Here is an 18,245-nt window from a genome sequence, read left to right as displayed (position 1 = left end):
ACTGGCACTCCATTCAGGCACTGATGGTGGCTGGTAAAAAGGATGATGACGTCACTCCTGGACGATTGTCAACAATCTTAGCTGATGCCAAAGAGGTATTTCAACAAGAACTGGGCACTCTTAAAGGCGTAACCGCCTCGATAAAAATAGAGGAGAATGCAATTCCCAAGTTTTTCAAAGCAAGACCGGTACCATATGCAATTTGCCCAGCCGTCGAGGCAGAGCTGGAGAATCTGAAGAATGTAGGCGTGTTATCTAAGGTAGACTGGAGCGAGTGGGCGACACCCATTGTTCCTGTCATGAAGAAAACGTTAAACAATAAGTCTGAGGAGCCAAGGAAGGTTCGCATCTGTGGGGACTTCAAGGTGACGGTGAACCCAGTCCTTCACACAGTACAGTATCCTCTTCCGAGGATAGAAGATATCTTCGCCTCACTATCTGGAGGGAAGCGTTTTACAAAAATTGACCTAGCACAAGCATATTTGCAGATGGAGGTTGAAGAATCCTCTAGGAAGTATCTCACGATAAACACTCACAAAGGTCTTTACCAGTATAATCGACTGGTATTCGGAGTAGCATCAGCTCTGGCGATATGGCAAAGAGCGATGGAACAAGTCCTGCAAGGGATTCCGGGGACTCAGTGTTACTTGGACGACATCCTAGTGACAGGTGAAGATGACAGTGAACACCTTGCCAACCTAGAGCAGGTGCTCACTAGACTACGTGAACATGGGCTACGAGCCAATCGCCCCAAGTGCCAGTTTTTTAAGAAATGGATATCGTATTGTGGCCACGTGATTGATGAAGAGGGGTTGCATAAGTCCCCTGACAAAATTGAAGCGGCAGTTAAGGCTCCAGCGCCTGAAAATGTGTCGCAACTGAGGTCATTCCTCGGATTGGTGAATTACTACCATAAGTTTTTGCCGAATTTGTCCACAATTCTGCATCCACTGAACGCCCTACTACGAACGGGAGTAGCATGGAAATGGAGCGATGAATGTAAGCAGGCCTTTCAGAAGAGTAAGGACCTAATCGCTTCAAGAGAAGTATTGGCTCACTACAACCCATCACTACCGATAAGACTGGCGTGTGATGCGCCTCCCTATGGCATTGGGGCGGTACTGTCACATAAATTCCTTGATGGTTCAGAGAGGCCGATAGCTTTTGCGTCACGCTCGTTAACTTCAGCCGAGCGTAACTACGCCCAGATTGACAGAGACATCCTCAGCCTGGTGTGGGGGGTGAAGAAGTTCAATCACTACCTGCACGGTCAGAAATTTACTCTACTAACTGATCATCAACCTCTCGTCTCCATTTTCAACCCTCAGAAGGGCGTACCGATAATGACGGCACAACGGCTACGGAGGTGGTCCCTTTTCCTAGGGGCACACCAATATGACATCGAGTACAAAGGAACTAAACAGCATGGGAATGCTGATGGATTGTCGCGCCTACCGTTGCCGACGGTGGAAGAAGAATTGGCAGTGGATCCAGTGGAGTTATTCCACTCGACTATAGTCGAATGTCTCCCTGTGACGAATGCAAACATAGAAAAGGAAACACGAAATGACCCGACACTCTCCTGGGTCTATGATTTAACGGTGAAGGGATGGCCAGCACATGGCGAACCACTGCTGCCAGCATTCTCGCCGAGAAGAGAACAGCTGTCAGTGTGCAGAGGAACCTTGATGTGTGGATCCAGAGTAGTAATTCCACCCAAATTGAAGGATAGAGTGCTCAATGAGCTTCATGAGGGTCATCTGGGAGGGCTAAAAATGAAGAACTTAGCCAGAGCATTTGTGTGGTGGCCGGGAATCGATAGAGAAATCGAAGAGATGACCAAGAGCTGTACTGGATGCCAGAAGGTCCAAAACGCCCCACCACAAGCCCCTCTACATCCATGGGAGTGGCCCTCATCTCCATGGCAAAGGGTGCACATTGATTTTGCTGGTCCCTTTATGGACTCGATGTTTTTAATTGCGGTGGATGCACATTCAAAGTGGCCAGAGGTAATAAAAATGTCCTCAACCACCACAGAAAAAACTATCACAGTCTTATGAACCATATTCGCCAGGAATGGGCTGCCTGAACAGATTTGCTCTGACAATGGACCACAGTTTGTGTCTGAAGAGTTCCGGAGGTTCTTAAAGAACAATGGTGTTAAGCATTACACATCCGCCCCATATCATCCAGCCACTAATGGATTGGCCGAGAGGTTTGTTCAAACATTCAAGAAGGTTATCAAGGCAATGTGTAATGAAGATATACCCCTACAACACAAGGTGGATAACTTCTTGTTTGCCTACCGGAATGCGACACATGCGGTTACCAACTAAACTCCAGCCATGATGTTCTTCAATCGAAGACTACGATGCCGCTTGGATTTGGTTAAGCCAAACATCAGAAGAGACGACACAAAGCTGGTTGGGAGGGTATGCTGTGAGGAGGATGTCGTGAAACTGCAGCACGATTTGGACAGGTTGGGTGATTGGGCAGAAACATGGCAAATGCAGTATAATGTGGATAAATGTGAGGTTATCCACTTTGGTGGCAAAAACAGGAAGGCAGATTATTATTTGAATGGCAACAGATTGGGTGAAGGGGAAGTGCAAAGAGACCTGGGTGTTCTTGTACACCAGTCGCTGAAGGTAAGCATGCAGGTGCAGCAGGCGGTTAAGAAGGCAAATGGCATGTTGGCCTTCGTAGCAAGAGGGTTTGAGTACAGGATCAAGGATGTCTTGCTGCAGTTGTACAGGGCCTTGGTGAGACCACATCTTGAGTATTGTGTGCAGTTTTGGTTGCCTTACCTGAGGAAGGACGTTCTTGCCATGGAAGGAGTGCAGCGAAGATTCACCAGGCTGATACCTGGGATGGCAGGAATGACGTATGAGGAGAGATTGTGTCGATTGGGCTTATACTCACTGGAGTTTAGAAGATTGAGAGGGGATCTCATCGAAACCTATAAAATTCTGTCAGGCCTGGACAGACTAGATGCAGGAAGGATGTTTCTGATGGCTGGGGAGTCCAGAACCAGGGGTCATAGTCTAAGGATAAGGGGTAAGCCATTTAGGACTGAAATGAGGAGGAATTTCTTCACCCAGAGAGTGGTGAACCTGTGGAATTCTCTGCCACAGAGGGTGGTGGAGGCCAGTTAATTAAGTATATTCAAGAAAGAGTTGGATATATTTCTTAAGGCTAAAGGGATCAAGGGATACGGGGAGAAGGCAGGGACCGGGTACTGAATTTGGATGATCAGCCATGATCTCATTGAATGGCAGAGCAGGCTCGAAGGGCCGAATGGCCTACTCCTGCTCCTATCTTCTATGTTTCTATGAATGAAAGGCCGACCAGGAGTTTTAAGATAGGTCAACCAGTTTTGGCCCGGGACTACCGCACAGAGAAATGGCAGCCAGGAACGATCTGTACACGGCAAGGACCTCTAATGTATACCGTGGACATTGGAGAGAGCATTGTAAGACGCCATGCTGACCAGATTCTAGAGTCGCTGGAAAACGTCAACTCCACACCACGATCTGATACACCTGGCGATGAAACCGAAGTCCCAATTGCATCTACTGCAGAATCAGTGATATTGGAAGCAGACGAACCAAACAACGACATTGATCCCGACTCAACCTTGCCAGAAGAACCTGATACCCCAAAGAGGCGTTATCCAGACAGAATCAGGAAGCCTCCTCAAAGACTGAACTTATAATTGCTTAACTTCAACCAATGTATCTAGCAACCGTAGTTGTAATTGTAATTAGTTATTATTTAGTTGTTAAATGAATGTTATGTACTGTTTATCTAAAAGGGGAGGAATTGTTGTGTATGTCCCTTTAAGGGAATAACTGGTCTCAGACTGCAGTACCGGCAGTGACCACCCCTGTATAAAAGGCCCTAGCAGGCTTCTGTAGTTTCAGTTTCCAGGTTGTCTCCATTCAGTAAAGACTTGTTATGATCAACTCCTGCAGTCCGTGTCTCAATTATACACGGACATAATAAGAACAACGTGCGTGGATTCTTTAGCGCAGTCAAGACCATCTATGGCCCAAGCACCCAAGGCCCTACCCCACTGCGGGCCAAGAACGGAGAGGTACTCATCAAGGACAGAGAGGCAGTCAGTGCCCGCTGGAAGGAGCACTTCGAAGATCTCCTTAACCGAGACTCTGTTTTCGATGTGAGTGTCCTCAACTCCATCCCACAGCATGCTACCCACCACCATCTCGGCACAACGCCAGCCCGGCATGACGTTGAAAAGGCCATCCGACAACTGAAGAACAACAAGGCCTCAGGAGCAGATGGAATACCCGCCGAGGCGCTAAAGCATAGCGGAGAAGCACTACTGGCGCAAATTCATGAACTAATTTCTCTTATCTGGAAGGAGGAGAGCATGCCAGGGGATCTCAGAGACACCGTAATTGTGACCATCTTCAAGAAAGGTGACAAGTCCGATTGCGGTAATTACAGAGGAGTTTCCCTGCTGTCTGCCACAGGGAAAGTCATCACAAGAATCCTCCTCAATCGCCTTCTCCCAGTGGCCGAAGAGCTCCTCCCAGAGTCGCAATGTGGAATCCGCCCACTAAGGGCTGCAATGGACATGATCTTCACCACGCGTCAATTACAAGAGAAATGCAGGGAACAGCACCAACCACTGTACATAGCCGCCTTTGATCTCACAAAGGCCTTCGACACTGTCAACTGTGAGGGATTATGGAGTGTCCTCCTCAAATTCGGCTGCCCTCAAAAGTTTGTCAACATCCTCTGCCTGCTTCACGATGACATGCAAGCCGTGATCCTGACCAAAGGTTCCACCACAGACCCAATCCACGTACGAACCGGGGTCAAGCAAGGCTGTGTCATCGCACCAACGCTCTTCTCGATCTTCCTTGCTGCAATGCTCTATCTCACCCTCAGTAAGCTCCCCACTGGAGTGGAGCTAATTTACAGAACAAACGGGAAACTGTTCAACCTTCGCCGCCTCCAGTTCAGATGCAAGGTCAACCCATCCTCTGTCGTCAAATTACAGTATGCAGATGACGCTTGCGTCTGCGCTCACTCGGAGGTCGAACTCCAAACCATCGGCAACACCTTCACCAAAGCGTACGAGAGCATGGGCCTTACACTAAACATCCATAAGACAAAGGTCCTCCACCAACCTGCCCCCGCCACACAGTACTGACCCCCGATTATCAAAATCCATGACAAGGCCTTGGACAACGTGGACCACTTTCCATACCTCGGGAGCCTACTGCCAACAAGGGCAGACGTCGATGAGGAAGTCCAACACCGCCTTCAGTGTGCCAGTGCAGCCTTCGGTCGCCTGAGGAAGAGAGTGTTTGAAGACCAGGACCTCAAACCCGGCACTAAGCTCATGGTCTACAGGGCAGCAGTGATACCCGCCCTGCTTTATGCCTCAGAGACATGGACCATGTACAGCAGGCACCTCAAAGCACTAGAGAAGTACCACCAACTTTGCCTCCGCAAGACCCTGCAAATCCATTGGCAGGATAGGCGCACCAACGTTCGTGTTCTCGCTCAGGCCAACATCCCCAGCATCGAAGCTTTGACCACGCTTGATCAGCTCCAATGGACGGGTCACATCGTCCGCATGCCCGATACGAGACTCCCAAAACAAGCGTTCTACTCGGAGCTCTGACACGGCAAGAGAGCCCCAGGTGGGCAGAGGAAATGCTTCAAGGAAACCCTCCAAAGCCTCCTTGAAAAAGTGTAACATCCCCACTGACACCTGGGAATCCCTGGCCCAAGACCGCACAAGCATCCGGGAAGGCACCAAACACCTCGAGTCTCTTCGCCGGAAGCAAGCGGAAGCCCAGCGCAAGGAGCGCACATCAACTCGAGCACCCCACCCACCCACCCCTTCAACCACCGTCTGCCCCACCTGTGACAGAGACTGTAGGTCCCGCATTGGACTCCTCAGTCACCTGCAAACTCATTTTTAATGTGGAAGCAAGTCATCCTCAGTTCCCGAGGGACTGCCTAAGAAGAAGAAGAAGAAGGAATGTGTCGCCAGGTGGCGCAGCCTCTGAGAAAGGGAAGAAGTCACCCATAAAGTGAGCTCGGTTTTAGTCAGGCGGAGCACATCATGGATTCATTCAGGATAATGGGGAGAGCCTTGTTCACATGGGAGCAGACAGTTACAGGGCACTGCAGAGCGGATGGATATTATGAACTGGGTGTTTTACTTCACTCATTGTTCTACACATTCCTTTCATAAGTCTAATTTGCATCATGCTGGTTATTAAGAGGTTACTGTACAAATCCATGCTGTGGGTGGAGAGTTTCACCCACCAACTGCACATATCAGAAATTCAGCAGTTAATGCCATCTGGGTCCATTTTCATTAACGTGCGAGGCTCCTGTCGGATTCAGGCAGGAGCGTCAGCCACCCAAGAAAACTGCAGCTTTGAAATCACTCCATTTTAACTCCCGCTCTGCCAGATATCTGCCGGATGGGGAGCGTTAAAATTCCCCCTTTTGAGTCAAATTCTTATATTTATTGTCCAGACTGAGCAACTTTGTTGTTTCTGATGATCTATTCTGCATCTAGTCACATATCTTTAAATATTCTTTGTCCGTAGTTGGGTGCACTACCCCCCATCCATTGGTGGCAGTCATGGCTATCTCGGTGCACAACCAATCACCAGTCCTCTTATTTCCAAAATTTGTTAGAAGTCTTGTTTTTAAACAGAACTACTTCTGATATGACATAACTTCAATCCTGATGGGGATTGTATACTGTTCCTGTTATTTTCTTTTGATTTTAGACAGAGCCATGTACATAAAGATTTTTATGCACTTTTAGACCTGTTAGATACTAAGGAATTCAATGCCAGTGAATATTGCAGATAAAGGGGGAAAAATTCAGTATTGCCCCGTTTGGGGCGCCATTTTCAGCCGTGCGCAAAGTTTAGCGCTTGGCGCTAATTATCGCCTCTGACAGCAAACTTGGCTTTTATCGCCCCTGGAGGTGATTGGAGCGCTAAATCAGGCGCTTCACACCTGTCTTAAGGCGCAAAGGCTGAAGAGCGAGGCGCTACCTCAGAGCGCTGGCGAAACAAGGAAGGGCCAATCAAAATAAACCTGCAAAGTGCTGCTCAGTACTCAAAACTCCTTCACACAGCGTTGAATCTCTCCAGGAGTCTCTTCCTCTCTCCGAATGCGTGATGCAAAAATGTCACCGACAAAAAAAGGCAGGAAGTGGTCGCCTTTAAATAGCGCTCCCCTAGTCCCTTTCTGACAGCATAACGCTCCCCTCAACCTATCGTTGCTAGCGGCAGGCGGTAAGGCAGGGGGCGCCACTCAATATCCAGTCTGGGGCGCTAACGGGTCGTTGCGCACTCGACTGACGTCACAATCTGCCGGCGCAGGAGATCGTGGCGCCGCAAAATGCCTAGATAATTTCACGAGCTGCGCAAACATCGCCGCGCCCGGGCACTAGTTGCTTTGCGCCCCATTAGCGCTCTCTTAAGGCGCTAACGGGAGGCGCAAACAACTGAATTTCCCCCCCAAGTCTATTTTATACAATTTTTTCCCTATCCACTCAAAAGAAATCCTAATTATTATAACATTCAATTGCAACATATTGGGGCAGTAATTCCTCCCCAAACGCGTGAGTACGGAAGGGGTACTCGCGCGTCTGGCCGGAGGAAATGCCGGTTTTCAGCATGCACAGCGCATGCGCTGAAAACCGGCATTTCCTCCCCTCTAACCCAAGAGGTGAAGAGGCTAGCGCGTGCGCTGTAGGGAGCAGCGCGTGCGTCTTGGATTTCCTCTGTTTTGGGGGATTTGCGCATGTGTAAAGGCCTCCGGTCTTTACGCTTGTAAAAAGCACACGTAAGTATTTTTACAGGTAAGTGGTGTTTTAGTGCAATTTAGAATTTTTTTCCCACTGGTTTATTATTTTAAAGAATCTACAATAAAGTAAGTTTAGTTTTAGACCCTTTTTATTAAAAAATTATTTAAAAAAAAAAAAAAAAATTGTTTAAATTATTTTTTTTAACTTATTTATACTTAATTTAATGATTGGGATGTTTTTTAAAATTTTATTTAAAGTTTAAGTAGTGTTTTGGGGTGCAGTACTTCTCATGAGTTTGACAGTTCTTACTCTCAAACTTATGAATGAAGTTTCCCCTCCCCTGATTGGCTGAACAGTGCTCACCTGATCCCAGCCGGCACATCGCACTAACTACGCCGCTGGGTTAGGTTAGCACAGCGCGCCGACATCAGAACCGGGCCACTAACAGGAAATCCACTGCGGGCCAGGTTTCAGATGTCGGCGCGCCGGGTAAGTGCACATCGGGGGCTTGCACGCACAGCAAGCCCCCGACACCAAGTTCTGGGCCATTAAATGTATGATAAATTGCACTAACACTGTCCAATAAATTAATGCCACGCTCATCTCCAAAACAAAATCCAGCCCAAGAGTGAGTAACATTTGCTGTGGCTGGGAAAGTGAAATGAGAGCAGTATTGTGGCAAGCTGAACAGCTTTTATCTTGTATATAATGTATTTCTGGCTAGAGTGCAAAACCCACTTTGATTTGATTGTCTTTTTACAAGAGGTTGACATGAATGTGTTGACTTGAGAATGAGTCACTTGGCACAACAATCTGAGCCTAGGATACATTAATTGAAGTAATGCTACAAGTGACTGCTGTTGCCATGCTGACCACATCATACCTGATTTAGTAGTATTGCTAGATGTACATGAAGCGCTGTCCTTCACAGTCACCTCTGGAACTATCCAACTACTTGTGTTGTAATGCTAACAATCAATTTGTTTGAAGTTTAGATGTTTCAACTTGTGCACTCTTTCTTCTTTCTAGAATTAAAGATTTTATTGAATTATGTTGACTACTTTGGTAATTTCTGCAACCTGAAGTGTTTATATGAGGAAGGTCATCGATGCTGGTTGAAACTTTGGCTCAAGTAATATTGAAATCTGCAATATATGCTGAAATATTCCCTGCTGATTTTAATAAATCTAAACCAATTCTATCAACACACACCACCCATCTATCTCAGTATCTATTGAAATATTTGCAAAGTGTCCATTCCTAGAATTATTGCATATCACTGTTTCACTGACATCTTTTGCTGAAAGGTTGCATAACCATGCCTGTAAATAGCCTCTGGACGCCATGTGGTATATTCTCCAAGAGCCTATGAAATATTTTAATGCAGATTTATACGTTGATCATCAGTGACTGAACTTAGTAGGACCACTTTTCCTCATTTCTCTGCCTGAATGCATGTCAGGAATGCACCATGGAAAGGGCTTGTGCCCGAAAGTGCAGGAGGTAATAACCACCAGTTTTGGGATCTTAACTGTCAGCCTTGGCCAAGTGGTAGCACTCTTGCCTCGGAGTCAGAACGGCATTGGTTCACGTCCCACTGCTGAGACGTCAATTACCACTGAACCAGGTACCAGGTTACCATTTCAGTGCAGTACTAAGGGAATGCTGTCGGAGGTACCATCTTTCAGATGAGTCATTAAACCCAAGCCCTGTCTTCCCTCTCAGATGGGCATAAAAGATCCCATGGCACTATGCAAGGATGAGCAGGGGTGTCCTCCTAAAGTCCTGGCCATCATTTATTCCTCAACCAACATCACTGAGAAAAACAAATTATCTGGTCATTTTTCTCACTGCTAGGACTTTGCTGTGTGCAAATTGACAGCTGCGTTTCCCTACATTATAACATGAATTACACTTCAAAAAGTAATTCTTTGGTTGTGAAGCACTTTGCAATGTCCTGAATTCATGAATGGGGCTGTTTAAATGCAAGTTTGTTCTTTCTTTCCTTCTCCTGTCCAAAAACAGAAGCTAGATGGCCTCAAGTCCCTATGATCCTCTTGCAGCCCCTGAAGTAACACTTTACATGGTTGGAGGTGGGATGAGGTTTCTGTCGATCCCTTCTGAGATGCTCCAGTCTGAGTGGGGTGTGTGTAACCTCTAAGCGCCCATTTTCAGTGGACCTTATGTTGCTTGGGCCTCGAACAGATGGAGATGCAGGAAAAGGAGACAGGGTGGCATCTCTCGCTTCATTTACATTCAGTTTGATTGCTTCCACCTGATCCAGGCAAAAATACACTTGCCTCCGCACCCAGGGAAATCCCCGGAAATGAGCGTGAAGCACTAAGCGGGCAGAGGATCGGTGCAATGGATCTTCCCTGCTTTTTCTTTTGCTTTGCATTTGCAAGTCGTGTCGCGAGAGCAGAGGGAAATCAGTCGCAGTGCGTTACAGAAATAACTAATTTTTAAAATAATAATGCCACTCTTCCTGTCCCCGGCAGGATTGCGAGTGGTTTTGGCGGCGCCCTGTTTGTCTACTTCCACAGGAAGATAGTGGCAATCATGAGAAAACAAAAAACCATTAGCAAGTTTTTGATGAAAAAGTAAGTACTAAATTGTGTTTATTTTCTTAGATTATTAAGGATTGTTTAAATTTTCAACATAACTTCAATTTTCCCCTCATAAGAACATAAGAAATAGGAGCAGGAGTAGGCCATTTGATCCCTCGAGCCTGCTCTGCCGTTCAATAAGATCATGGCTGATCTTCTATCTCAACTCCACTATTCTGCACTATCCCCATATCCCTTGATTCCCTTAATATCCATAAATCTATTGATCTCTGTCTTGAATATACACAACGACTGAGCCTCCACAGCCTTCTGGGGTAGAGAATTCCAAAGACTCACCACTCTCTGAGTGAAGAGATTTCTCCTCATCTCAGTCCTAAATGGCCGACCCCTTACTCCGAGACTGTGACCCCTGGTTCTAGACTCCCCAGCCAGGGGAAACATCCTCCCTGCATCTACCCTGTCAAGCCCTGTAAGAATTTTGTATGTTTCAATGAGATCACCTCTCATTCTTCTAAACTCTAAAGAATATAGGCCTAGTCTACTCAATCTCTCCACATAGGACAATCCCCCCATCCCAGGAATCAGTCTGGTGAACCTTCGTTGCACTCCCTCTATGGCGAGTATATCCTTCCTTAGGTAAGGAGACCAAAACTGCACACAATACTCCAAATGTGGTCTCACCAGGGCCCTATATAATTGCAGTAAGACGTCTTTACTCTTATACTCAAATCCTCTTCTAATAAAGGCCAATCATGGTAATGGCACTCATGGTAGCTCCACCAGCAGGCACAGTTTTCCCCAAGTGCAAATGGAGAGGGTGTGCCAATGGTGCTGGCCAAGGTTTTTGTTTCTCCAAACCTGCTTTGTCACTCAGATGCCCGCAGCATAGCTAAGGGATGTTGTTCAAGGTCAGCAACCATTTTCCTCTCATGTTCACCCACAACCACATTGCAGGAAAAAACAGAAAGAGCCTGTGTGTAACTTTTTGGGCCAAAAAGAGGATTTTTTTTTAAGGTTTTACTTAAGTTTTCTCTTTTAATGCAACAAGATTCCTGCTGCTCCAAAAATCCATAATTGTGAGTGATTGCCACATTGTTTAACACTTCCATTTTTTTTTTACAAGCACAAGCTCCCAAATCTGATTCAAATTTCAGACTCAATAAATTACCATAGACCTATTAATTATAAATATGCATTTACCAATTCCAAATGAGAAAATATCTATTTAGCTTTTAGGTTCAACTTAAAAGCACAATTTGCAAAATAAACCTAATGCCAGTGAAATAGCACTTTTACATGTGTATCATATATGACTTTTATATCACCTGGCGAGTATAACCAACTTGCAGCTTTGTCAGCTGTTCAATATGTGGTCAGTTGTGTATCTTCTATTTCGGTCTAATATAAGTGCAAGAATAAATTGAATCAATTATACAGAAGGGAGAATGAAACACAATTGACCTTCAAGTTTTACATTTAATGCCTATCTTAGTCACTGTATTGAAAGCCATATAAGAAAGCCTTTAGACCATTTGGAGTTGATGAAATGCTTGAATTATTTTGCCTCTGTGCAGTATGTTTTTAAATCAGATCTTTTGAGTATGCCCCTGTTATAAGTTAACTTGCAGAGCTGGAGTTAAAGTAAAACTAACATAAAAGTAGCTGTTACAGATGCCCTGAGGGCTATAATAATTTCTACGAAAGCCATTTGCAATTGTTAGTGCCAAGTATATTCAATTTATAATGAAGGAATTTTTGGGGGAAAACAAAAACATGTTGACTGCTCTGGTAGATCTTCTCAAGTTACCCTACTAAACTGGACTAAATTTCAAATATCAAATCAAATCAAATCAAATCAACTTTTATTGTCATTGTTAGTGCACAAGTGCAGTACAACGAAATGTAGGCTTGCGGCTCCCGAGAGTGTACATTTGGATTAAGACATTTAAACATTCAACATACATTTGGCTTGTAGTATATTAACATAAATATGACCATAATAAAGTGCATTGGCAGATGTGCAGGCTTTAGAGTTTATTTGTGGAGTTCAGTAGGATGACAGCCCTGGGAAAGAAGCTGTTCCTAAATCTGGTCGTACGGGTGCGAATGCATCTGTAGCGTCTCCCAGATGGTAGGAGGGCGAACAGACTGTGGCTGGGGTGGGTAGGGTCTTTGATGATGGACCTTGACCTCCGTAGACAGCGTTTCTGGTACATGTGCTCTATGGTCGGTAGCCGGGTGCTGGTAATGCGTTGGGCAGTTTTGACTACCCGCTGCAGGGCTTTCCGATCATAGTAGCTACAGCTGCCATACCATACTGTGATACAGTTTGTCAGGATGCTCTCTATAGTGCAGCGGTAAACGTTAGAGAGGATCAGGGGTGACAGATTACATCCCTTCAGCCTCCTTAAGAAATATAGGCGCTGCTGGGCCCTCTTCACCAGAGAGGAGGTGTTGAGGGACCAGGAGAGGTCTTCCGTGATGTGGACTCCGAGGAACTTAAAGCTGTCCACCCTTTCCACCACAGCCCCATGGATGTGGATGGGGGTGTGACTTCCGCCTTTCGACTTCCTGAAGTCCACAATGATTTGATATCAATACTAGTTTCATGTTACTTGGGACTGAGTAGAGGGTGTGGGGTTTTGGTCAGAGGATAAAGTCTGGTAAAATACATACAAACGTTGTCTGGTGGTTTATATGGTGTCAAATGAAACTTTTCTTTTTCTTAGGCGGTTGCTTTATCCAGCACTGGTGACTTTGCTTATTGCCACTCTCTCATTTCCTCCAGGGTTTGGCCAGTTCATGGCTGGAGAGGTAAATTTTATTTTTACTTATTTTGTACATACAGATCTTTATAAAGCAATCCTTTTTGAATCAGTCATGAACTTTGATAGCAAGCAGGGCACCACTGCCATATTTCTGTTGTAATAGAAGAATATAATTGCATTCATTGTGATGGAATTCTGAATGACAGAGTTGTGTAATATGAAAATCCAATCTAGGGAGGGAGAAATATAACAAACCAGCCAAAGCATTAATTGTGGCAGGGAGGGAGGAGAGAGACTGGGTAAAAAGCCTTCCAGACTTTCCAACCCAAGGAAGGTTTACCGAGGATGAAGATATCGGCAGATGTTAAAGGTGGGAAATGTAATGTGGTAGGCCAGGGGTTTGATCCTAAAAGATCTGGTAGTCTACATGACCCTAGGTGCAATCCAAGGTATATCTGAGACAATGATGCATGGAATTCTAAAGGACTGGACTTGCTGTAGATAATATATAAAATAAAAAGCAGGATCAGAATGGTGGCAAAAGATATCACGGCACTATGTGCCACTGCGGCACGTCGAACCACAGTACTGCAGGCCTTCCTCCCCTTATGCTGATATGTTCATCCTCCTTAAATTGAAAGGTTTGAAAGTCCTTCTCTTTGAACTGGGGATGGTATAATTGTTGGAAGAGGATTGAGGTGGTAATTAATAACAACAACAACTTGCATTTATATAGCACCTTTAACGTAGTAATACCACCAAGGTCATGGGCTGGCTACGATTAGCATTTAGTTTACATACTTTGATGGTAAAATTTCAACAGACATAAAGGAACTCAATTTTTTTGCCTTTTGCCAGCACTATTTAAAACTGATTGGGAGTACTATCCGGCACCCACGGAACCGAGCTGCTGCCGTTGCCTCAAAACTGCCGTACTCTCCAGAGTTAATGTTGAGAGATACGGAGATTCTTATCTCCGTATTTGACAACAAACACTGTTGCTTAGCAACAGCTTCTAAACACTCGGGTGTGGCCTGCAAGCTCTGTAGCTGAAGCTGTTGCTATAGCTACAGACCTTGCACAGCTTGACTGTTCAAACAAAGCAAAAAAAAACAAACATAAAGAATTAAAAACGGCTGCTGATTTTTGCTGGTGGCTCCAGATTGCCGGATAGCTCACCTCCGGATAGCACAAAGTTTCCTGTAATTCTGACTTTGGACAATGGTGTATAACGCGGTGAAATTGGGAGAGGTGTTTAACGGGTGGTTGAGCTGATATCACACATTTTACACTTCGACTGAAAAATAATGGCACAGGCAAATTATTTTTAATTCTTCTGTTCAAAGTAATTGATTAAAGTAAAATAAAATCTCTGCTCTTCCTTGATATTTTAAATTCTTACCTAAAACCCATCAAAACACATCTTTGTCATTGCGTGTTAGGTTTAGTGTATGTTGTATGCATGGTGTAGGGCACTGAAGTGCCATTGATGAAAGTGAGACAGCGGAGGAATTTGTTCAGGGCTGTTTTCGGGCCTGAATCGGTCGGCCAGGCCCCAGTAGCTGGAGGGCCTCCTGAGGCCTGTCGAGCCACCTGAAACAGCTCCCGTTAGTGCTGTGAAGCCCAAAGGAGCACTCCTGCACGTCCTCACTCCACGTTAGTGTTTAAAAAGAAAAAAATTGCCTTTGTGTTGATGGCCTCCAGCAGTCCCTTTAAGGACAACTTGTCAGGCCACAAAGAAACTGGAAAAACGAAGCGGATTAAGCCTGACGCATGCTCCACTGAGTTTCGAACTAATTTTGGAGATGGGTCCTTAAGCAGGCGTTAGGCCACTTGTTAGCATTTAAAGGGGCCTAACGCCTGTTTAAGATGGCTGCCAGGGTTGCCAAAATATCGCCCGAGCCAATTTGGCGTCGGACATATTTTAGGCTCCTTTCGGCCACGCAGCATAACCCCACAAAGTTGGACCCTTTTGTCTGTTTCATGCCCAAGAAACAGATGTTACAAGATCCAATTTTTCCCCCTGAATTACTTTTAAAGTAATTTAAATGACTTTTTCAGGAAATTTTGGAGTAAGTTCGCAACTGGAAGATCGGGGAATGAAACGGTGTAATTTACGGCATACGTCGCAGATCGCGCCATCCCAAAAAATTCTGGGCCAAGACCTTGCATTTATATTGACCCAGAAATTCGGGTCGAGGGCTTCCCACGGGTGTAAACCCCCGACCAGCGCGCCGGCCGTTGAGCTGTGGGCCCCCATGGAATTCCGATCCTGGGCCTGCTCCAACTGCCGGCGCGCAATGCTTGCGTATCCCAGGGGCGCAGTTAGTTCGATGCGTCCCCTGGGATCACGTGGGCCATGGAGAGCCAATCGGAGCAGCGAATGCTTCATTCATAAGTTTGACAGGAAGGGCTGTCAAACTTATAAATACTACAAGCCCCAAAACATCACTAAATCTTCCAAATAAATTTTAAAAATCACATTTTTTAAATAAACTATAAATTACATGAAATAACTATTTTAAACAATTTAAATTTTTGAAAAAAATAATTTTATTTTCTAACGGGGCTAAAAATAAACTTACCTTTCTTTAAAGTATTTAAAAATAATAAACCTGTGGGGAAAAAATGTTTTAATTTTAATTAATTCACCACTTACCTTGTAAAAAGCAGGCCTTGCGACTGCTTTTTATATGTGTAACTTCTGGAGACTTACCTTCCCGGGAAAACCTGCAAAAAAAACGTAAGTTCGATGCACACACGCAGCCTCTCCTGCACACGCGTTCGAACTCTGAACCCCTTCTTTCAGGGGAACGGAAATGCCGATTTCCCGCGCATGCGCAGTGCATGCAGTAAACCAGCACTTCCATTGGGTTTACGGGTGAGTACCCCGTGCGTACTCACCCGTGGAGACCCGAATTTCTGGGCCATTGTGACTATAGATTAGGTGCTTTATAGAGGAGAATTGGATGTCAAACAGTAGTAAAAGTTAAGAGATGTGATAGAAAGTATGGTCAAATGCTACGTTTTGAGAAAGCATTTAAAGGTACTGACAGAAAGCAGGGCAAAGGGCATAGCGAAAAAGCTCCAGTGGGGCTGAGATGGCTGAAGACTTTGGTGGAATAGAGGAAGAGATGATATATTAGTCAGAGTTAGAGGACTCAAGGGCACGGGCTGGGACATATGACTGGAGGAAGTTGCAGAATTAGGGTACGGATAAATAAGGATGAGGATTTTGAATTTCATGTATTGGAGGATGGGGAGCTGTGGCCTCGATTTTCATTGAGCTGTGGAGTCGGGCTTGGAGGCGTGCGGGGGGTTAAAATCACAAAAACTGGCGGGCGGGACCCCCCGACCCCCCCCCCCACCTGATTCCCGACTCCGAGCAATTTTAACTCAGTCGTGTCTGATGGTCCCGACTCCGTCCCGCATCCAACAGGCGGGACTGGTCGTTAAGGCCCTTAACAACCACTAAATGACCTCTATAATCCTATTTTGAAAGGCCCTTGCAAATGTAACCCTTTTCCCACATGAAACACGCCTGGTGGGAAACACGAATGTGAAACCTGGGCAGGAACACTATTGGATTGCTGACTATCAACTGCAGGTCAACCATTAAAGAGGAGATTTGATCAGCCATGATTTGCAGGTGGCAGGACTTAGTGGTCTCAGGTCTGGGGCAACTTTTAGAAGGCTTAACCACACCTGTGGAAGGTTGGAGCCTCACGCCCATCTCCAGTGTGACCTCCTGGGAAACCCCTCTCACCACCTTCACTCAGCACTTCCTCAACGGAGGCATATACCAGAAGCATGGGAGTCATTTATTTCCTTCCCATCTGGGCATTAGAGGAGCTCGAGCACCAGCCGCGGCAGCAGCAGAACCAGGAACAACAGCAGCAGCAGCAGCAGGAGCGCCAGGCTGCTGCTCACCCACCTGAAGCTGTACAGGCCAGAAGGGGCCAACGCCTGGAAGTCCGTCGGCTCAGGAGGTACCCCCCAAACAGGGTCTACAGACGCAGGGTCAGCTACCTCAACATGTCTGAGCAGCAGTGCCAAAGGCGGCTTCGACTTTCGCGAGAGGTAGTGACTGACATCTGCGCAATGCTACAGCAAGACCTGCTGCCCAGAGGACCAGGTGGACAAGCATTACCAGTGGCCATCAAAGTCACCACTGCACTCAATTTTTTTGCCTCAGGCTCATTCCAGGGATCAGCAGCAGACATCAGCGGCATCTCCCAGGCGGCCGCACACACTTGCATCACGCAGGTAACCGATGCCCTCTTTGCCCTCGCGCACAATCACATCCATTTCACCAAGGATCGAGCAAGTGTCACGGCGCGAGCGGTTGGATTAGCTCATCTGGCAGGCTTTCCAAGGGTGCAGGGCGTCGTTGACTGCACATATGTGGCCCTTAGGGCACCCCATCGCAATCCAGGTATTTTTGTTAACCGCAAGGGCTTCCACTCCCTCAGCGTTCAGCTGGTGTGTGACCACAAGAAGGAAATTTTGCATGTTTGTGCCATGTACTCTGGCAGTTGCCATGACTCCTTCATACTGCGCCAATCTAGTGTGCCTCCGCTATTCAGTCCGCCAGACCAACTTAACGGATGGCTACTTGGAGACAAGGGCTATCTCCTGAGGACGTGGCTAATGACGCTGTTGAGGAGGCCAGCCAATGAAGCTGAGGAGTGCTACAACTCCAGCCACATTTCCACCAGATCCATTATCGAGCAAACCATCGGTTTGCTGAAGATGCGCTTCAGATGCCTGGATAGATCAGGTGGAGCCCTACAGTACTCAGCAGCCAGGGTCTCCAGAACCGTCGTGGTTTGCTGTGCACTCCACAACATGGCACAGCGTCGTGGCTTGCAGATTCCTGAGGACCAAGATGAGAAGGAGGAGGAGTGCGAAAACGAACATCCTGCAGAGGCCCATCAACCAGTGGCAGCATTACGCGAGAACATTGTTGCCCGGGATGCAAGGAACGCACTCATCCTGGTAAGATTTGCTTAGCCTAGTCAATCAAACACTTTTGCCTCGCTGCTTCTTACCAGAGCTTTGACAATGGCCAAGAACCAGAGGATTCCTAGC

General features: G+C 46.2%; 1 protein-coding gene across 1 annotated transcript in view; it reads left to right on the top strand.

Annotated features, from left to right (window-relative positions):
* Positions 1–18,245, top strand: part of LOC147115698 (chloride channel protein 2-like) — a 644,493-nt gene that overhangs the window by 387,071 nt on the left and 239,177 nt on the right. Inside the window, exons 10-11 of the mRNA XM_085990183.1 lie at positions 10,318–10,419; positions 13,116–13,200. Coding sequence (XP_085846309.1) covers positions 10,318–10,419; positions 13,116–13,200 — 187 coding nt within the window. The remainder of the gene's footprint in view (positions 1–10,317; positions 10,420–13,115; positions 13,201–18,245) is intronic.

The sequence above is a fragment of the Somniosus microcephalus genome, chromosome 6, assembly GCF_052327205.1.
Source record: "Somniosus microcephalus isolate GS21.2 chromosome 6, FLI_Smic_1.0, whole genome shotgun sequence".
NCBI lineage: Eukaryota > Metazoa > Chordata > Chondrichthyes > Squaliformes > Somniosidae > Somniosus > Somniosus microcephalus.
The sequence above is the reverse complement of the archived record's forward strand: the minus strand, read 5'-3'. Positions and strand labels throughout refer to the sequence as shown.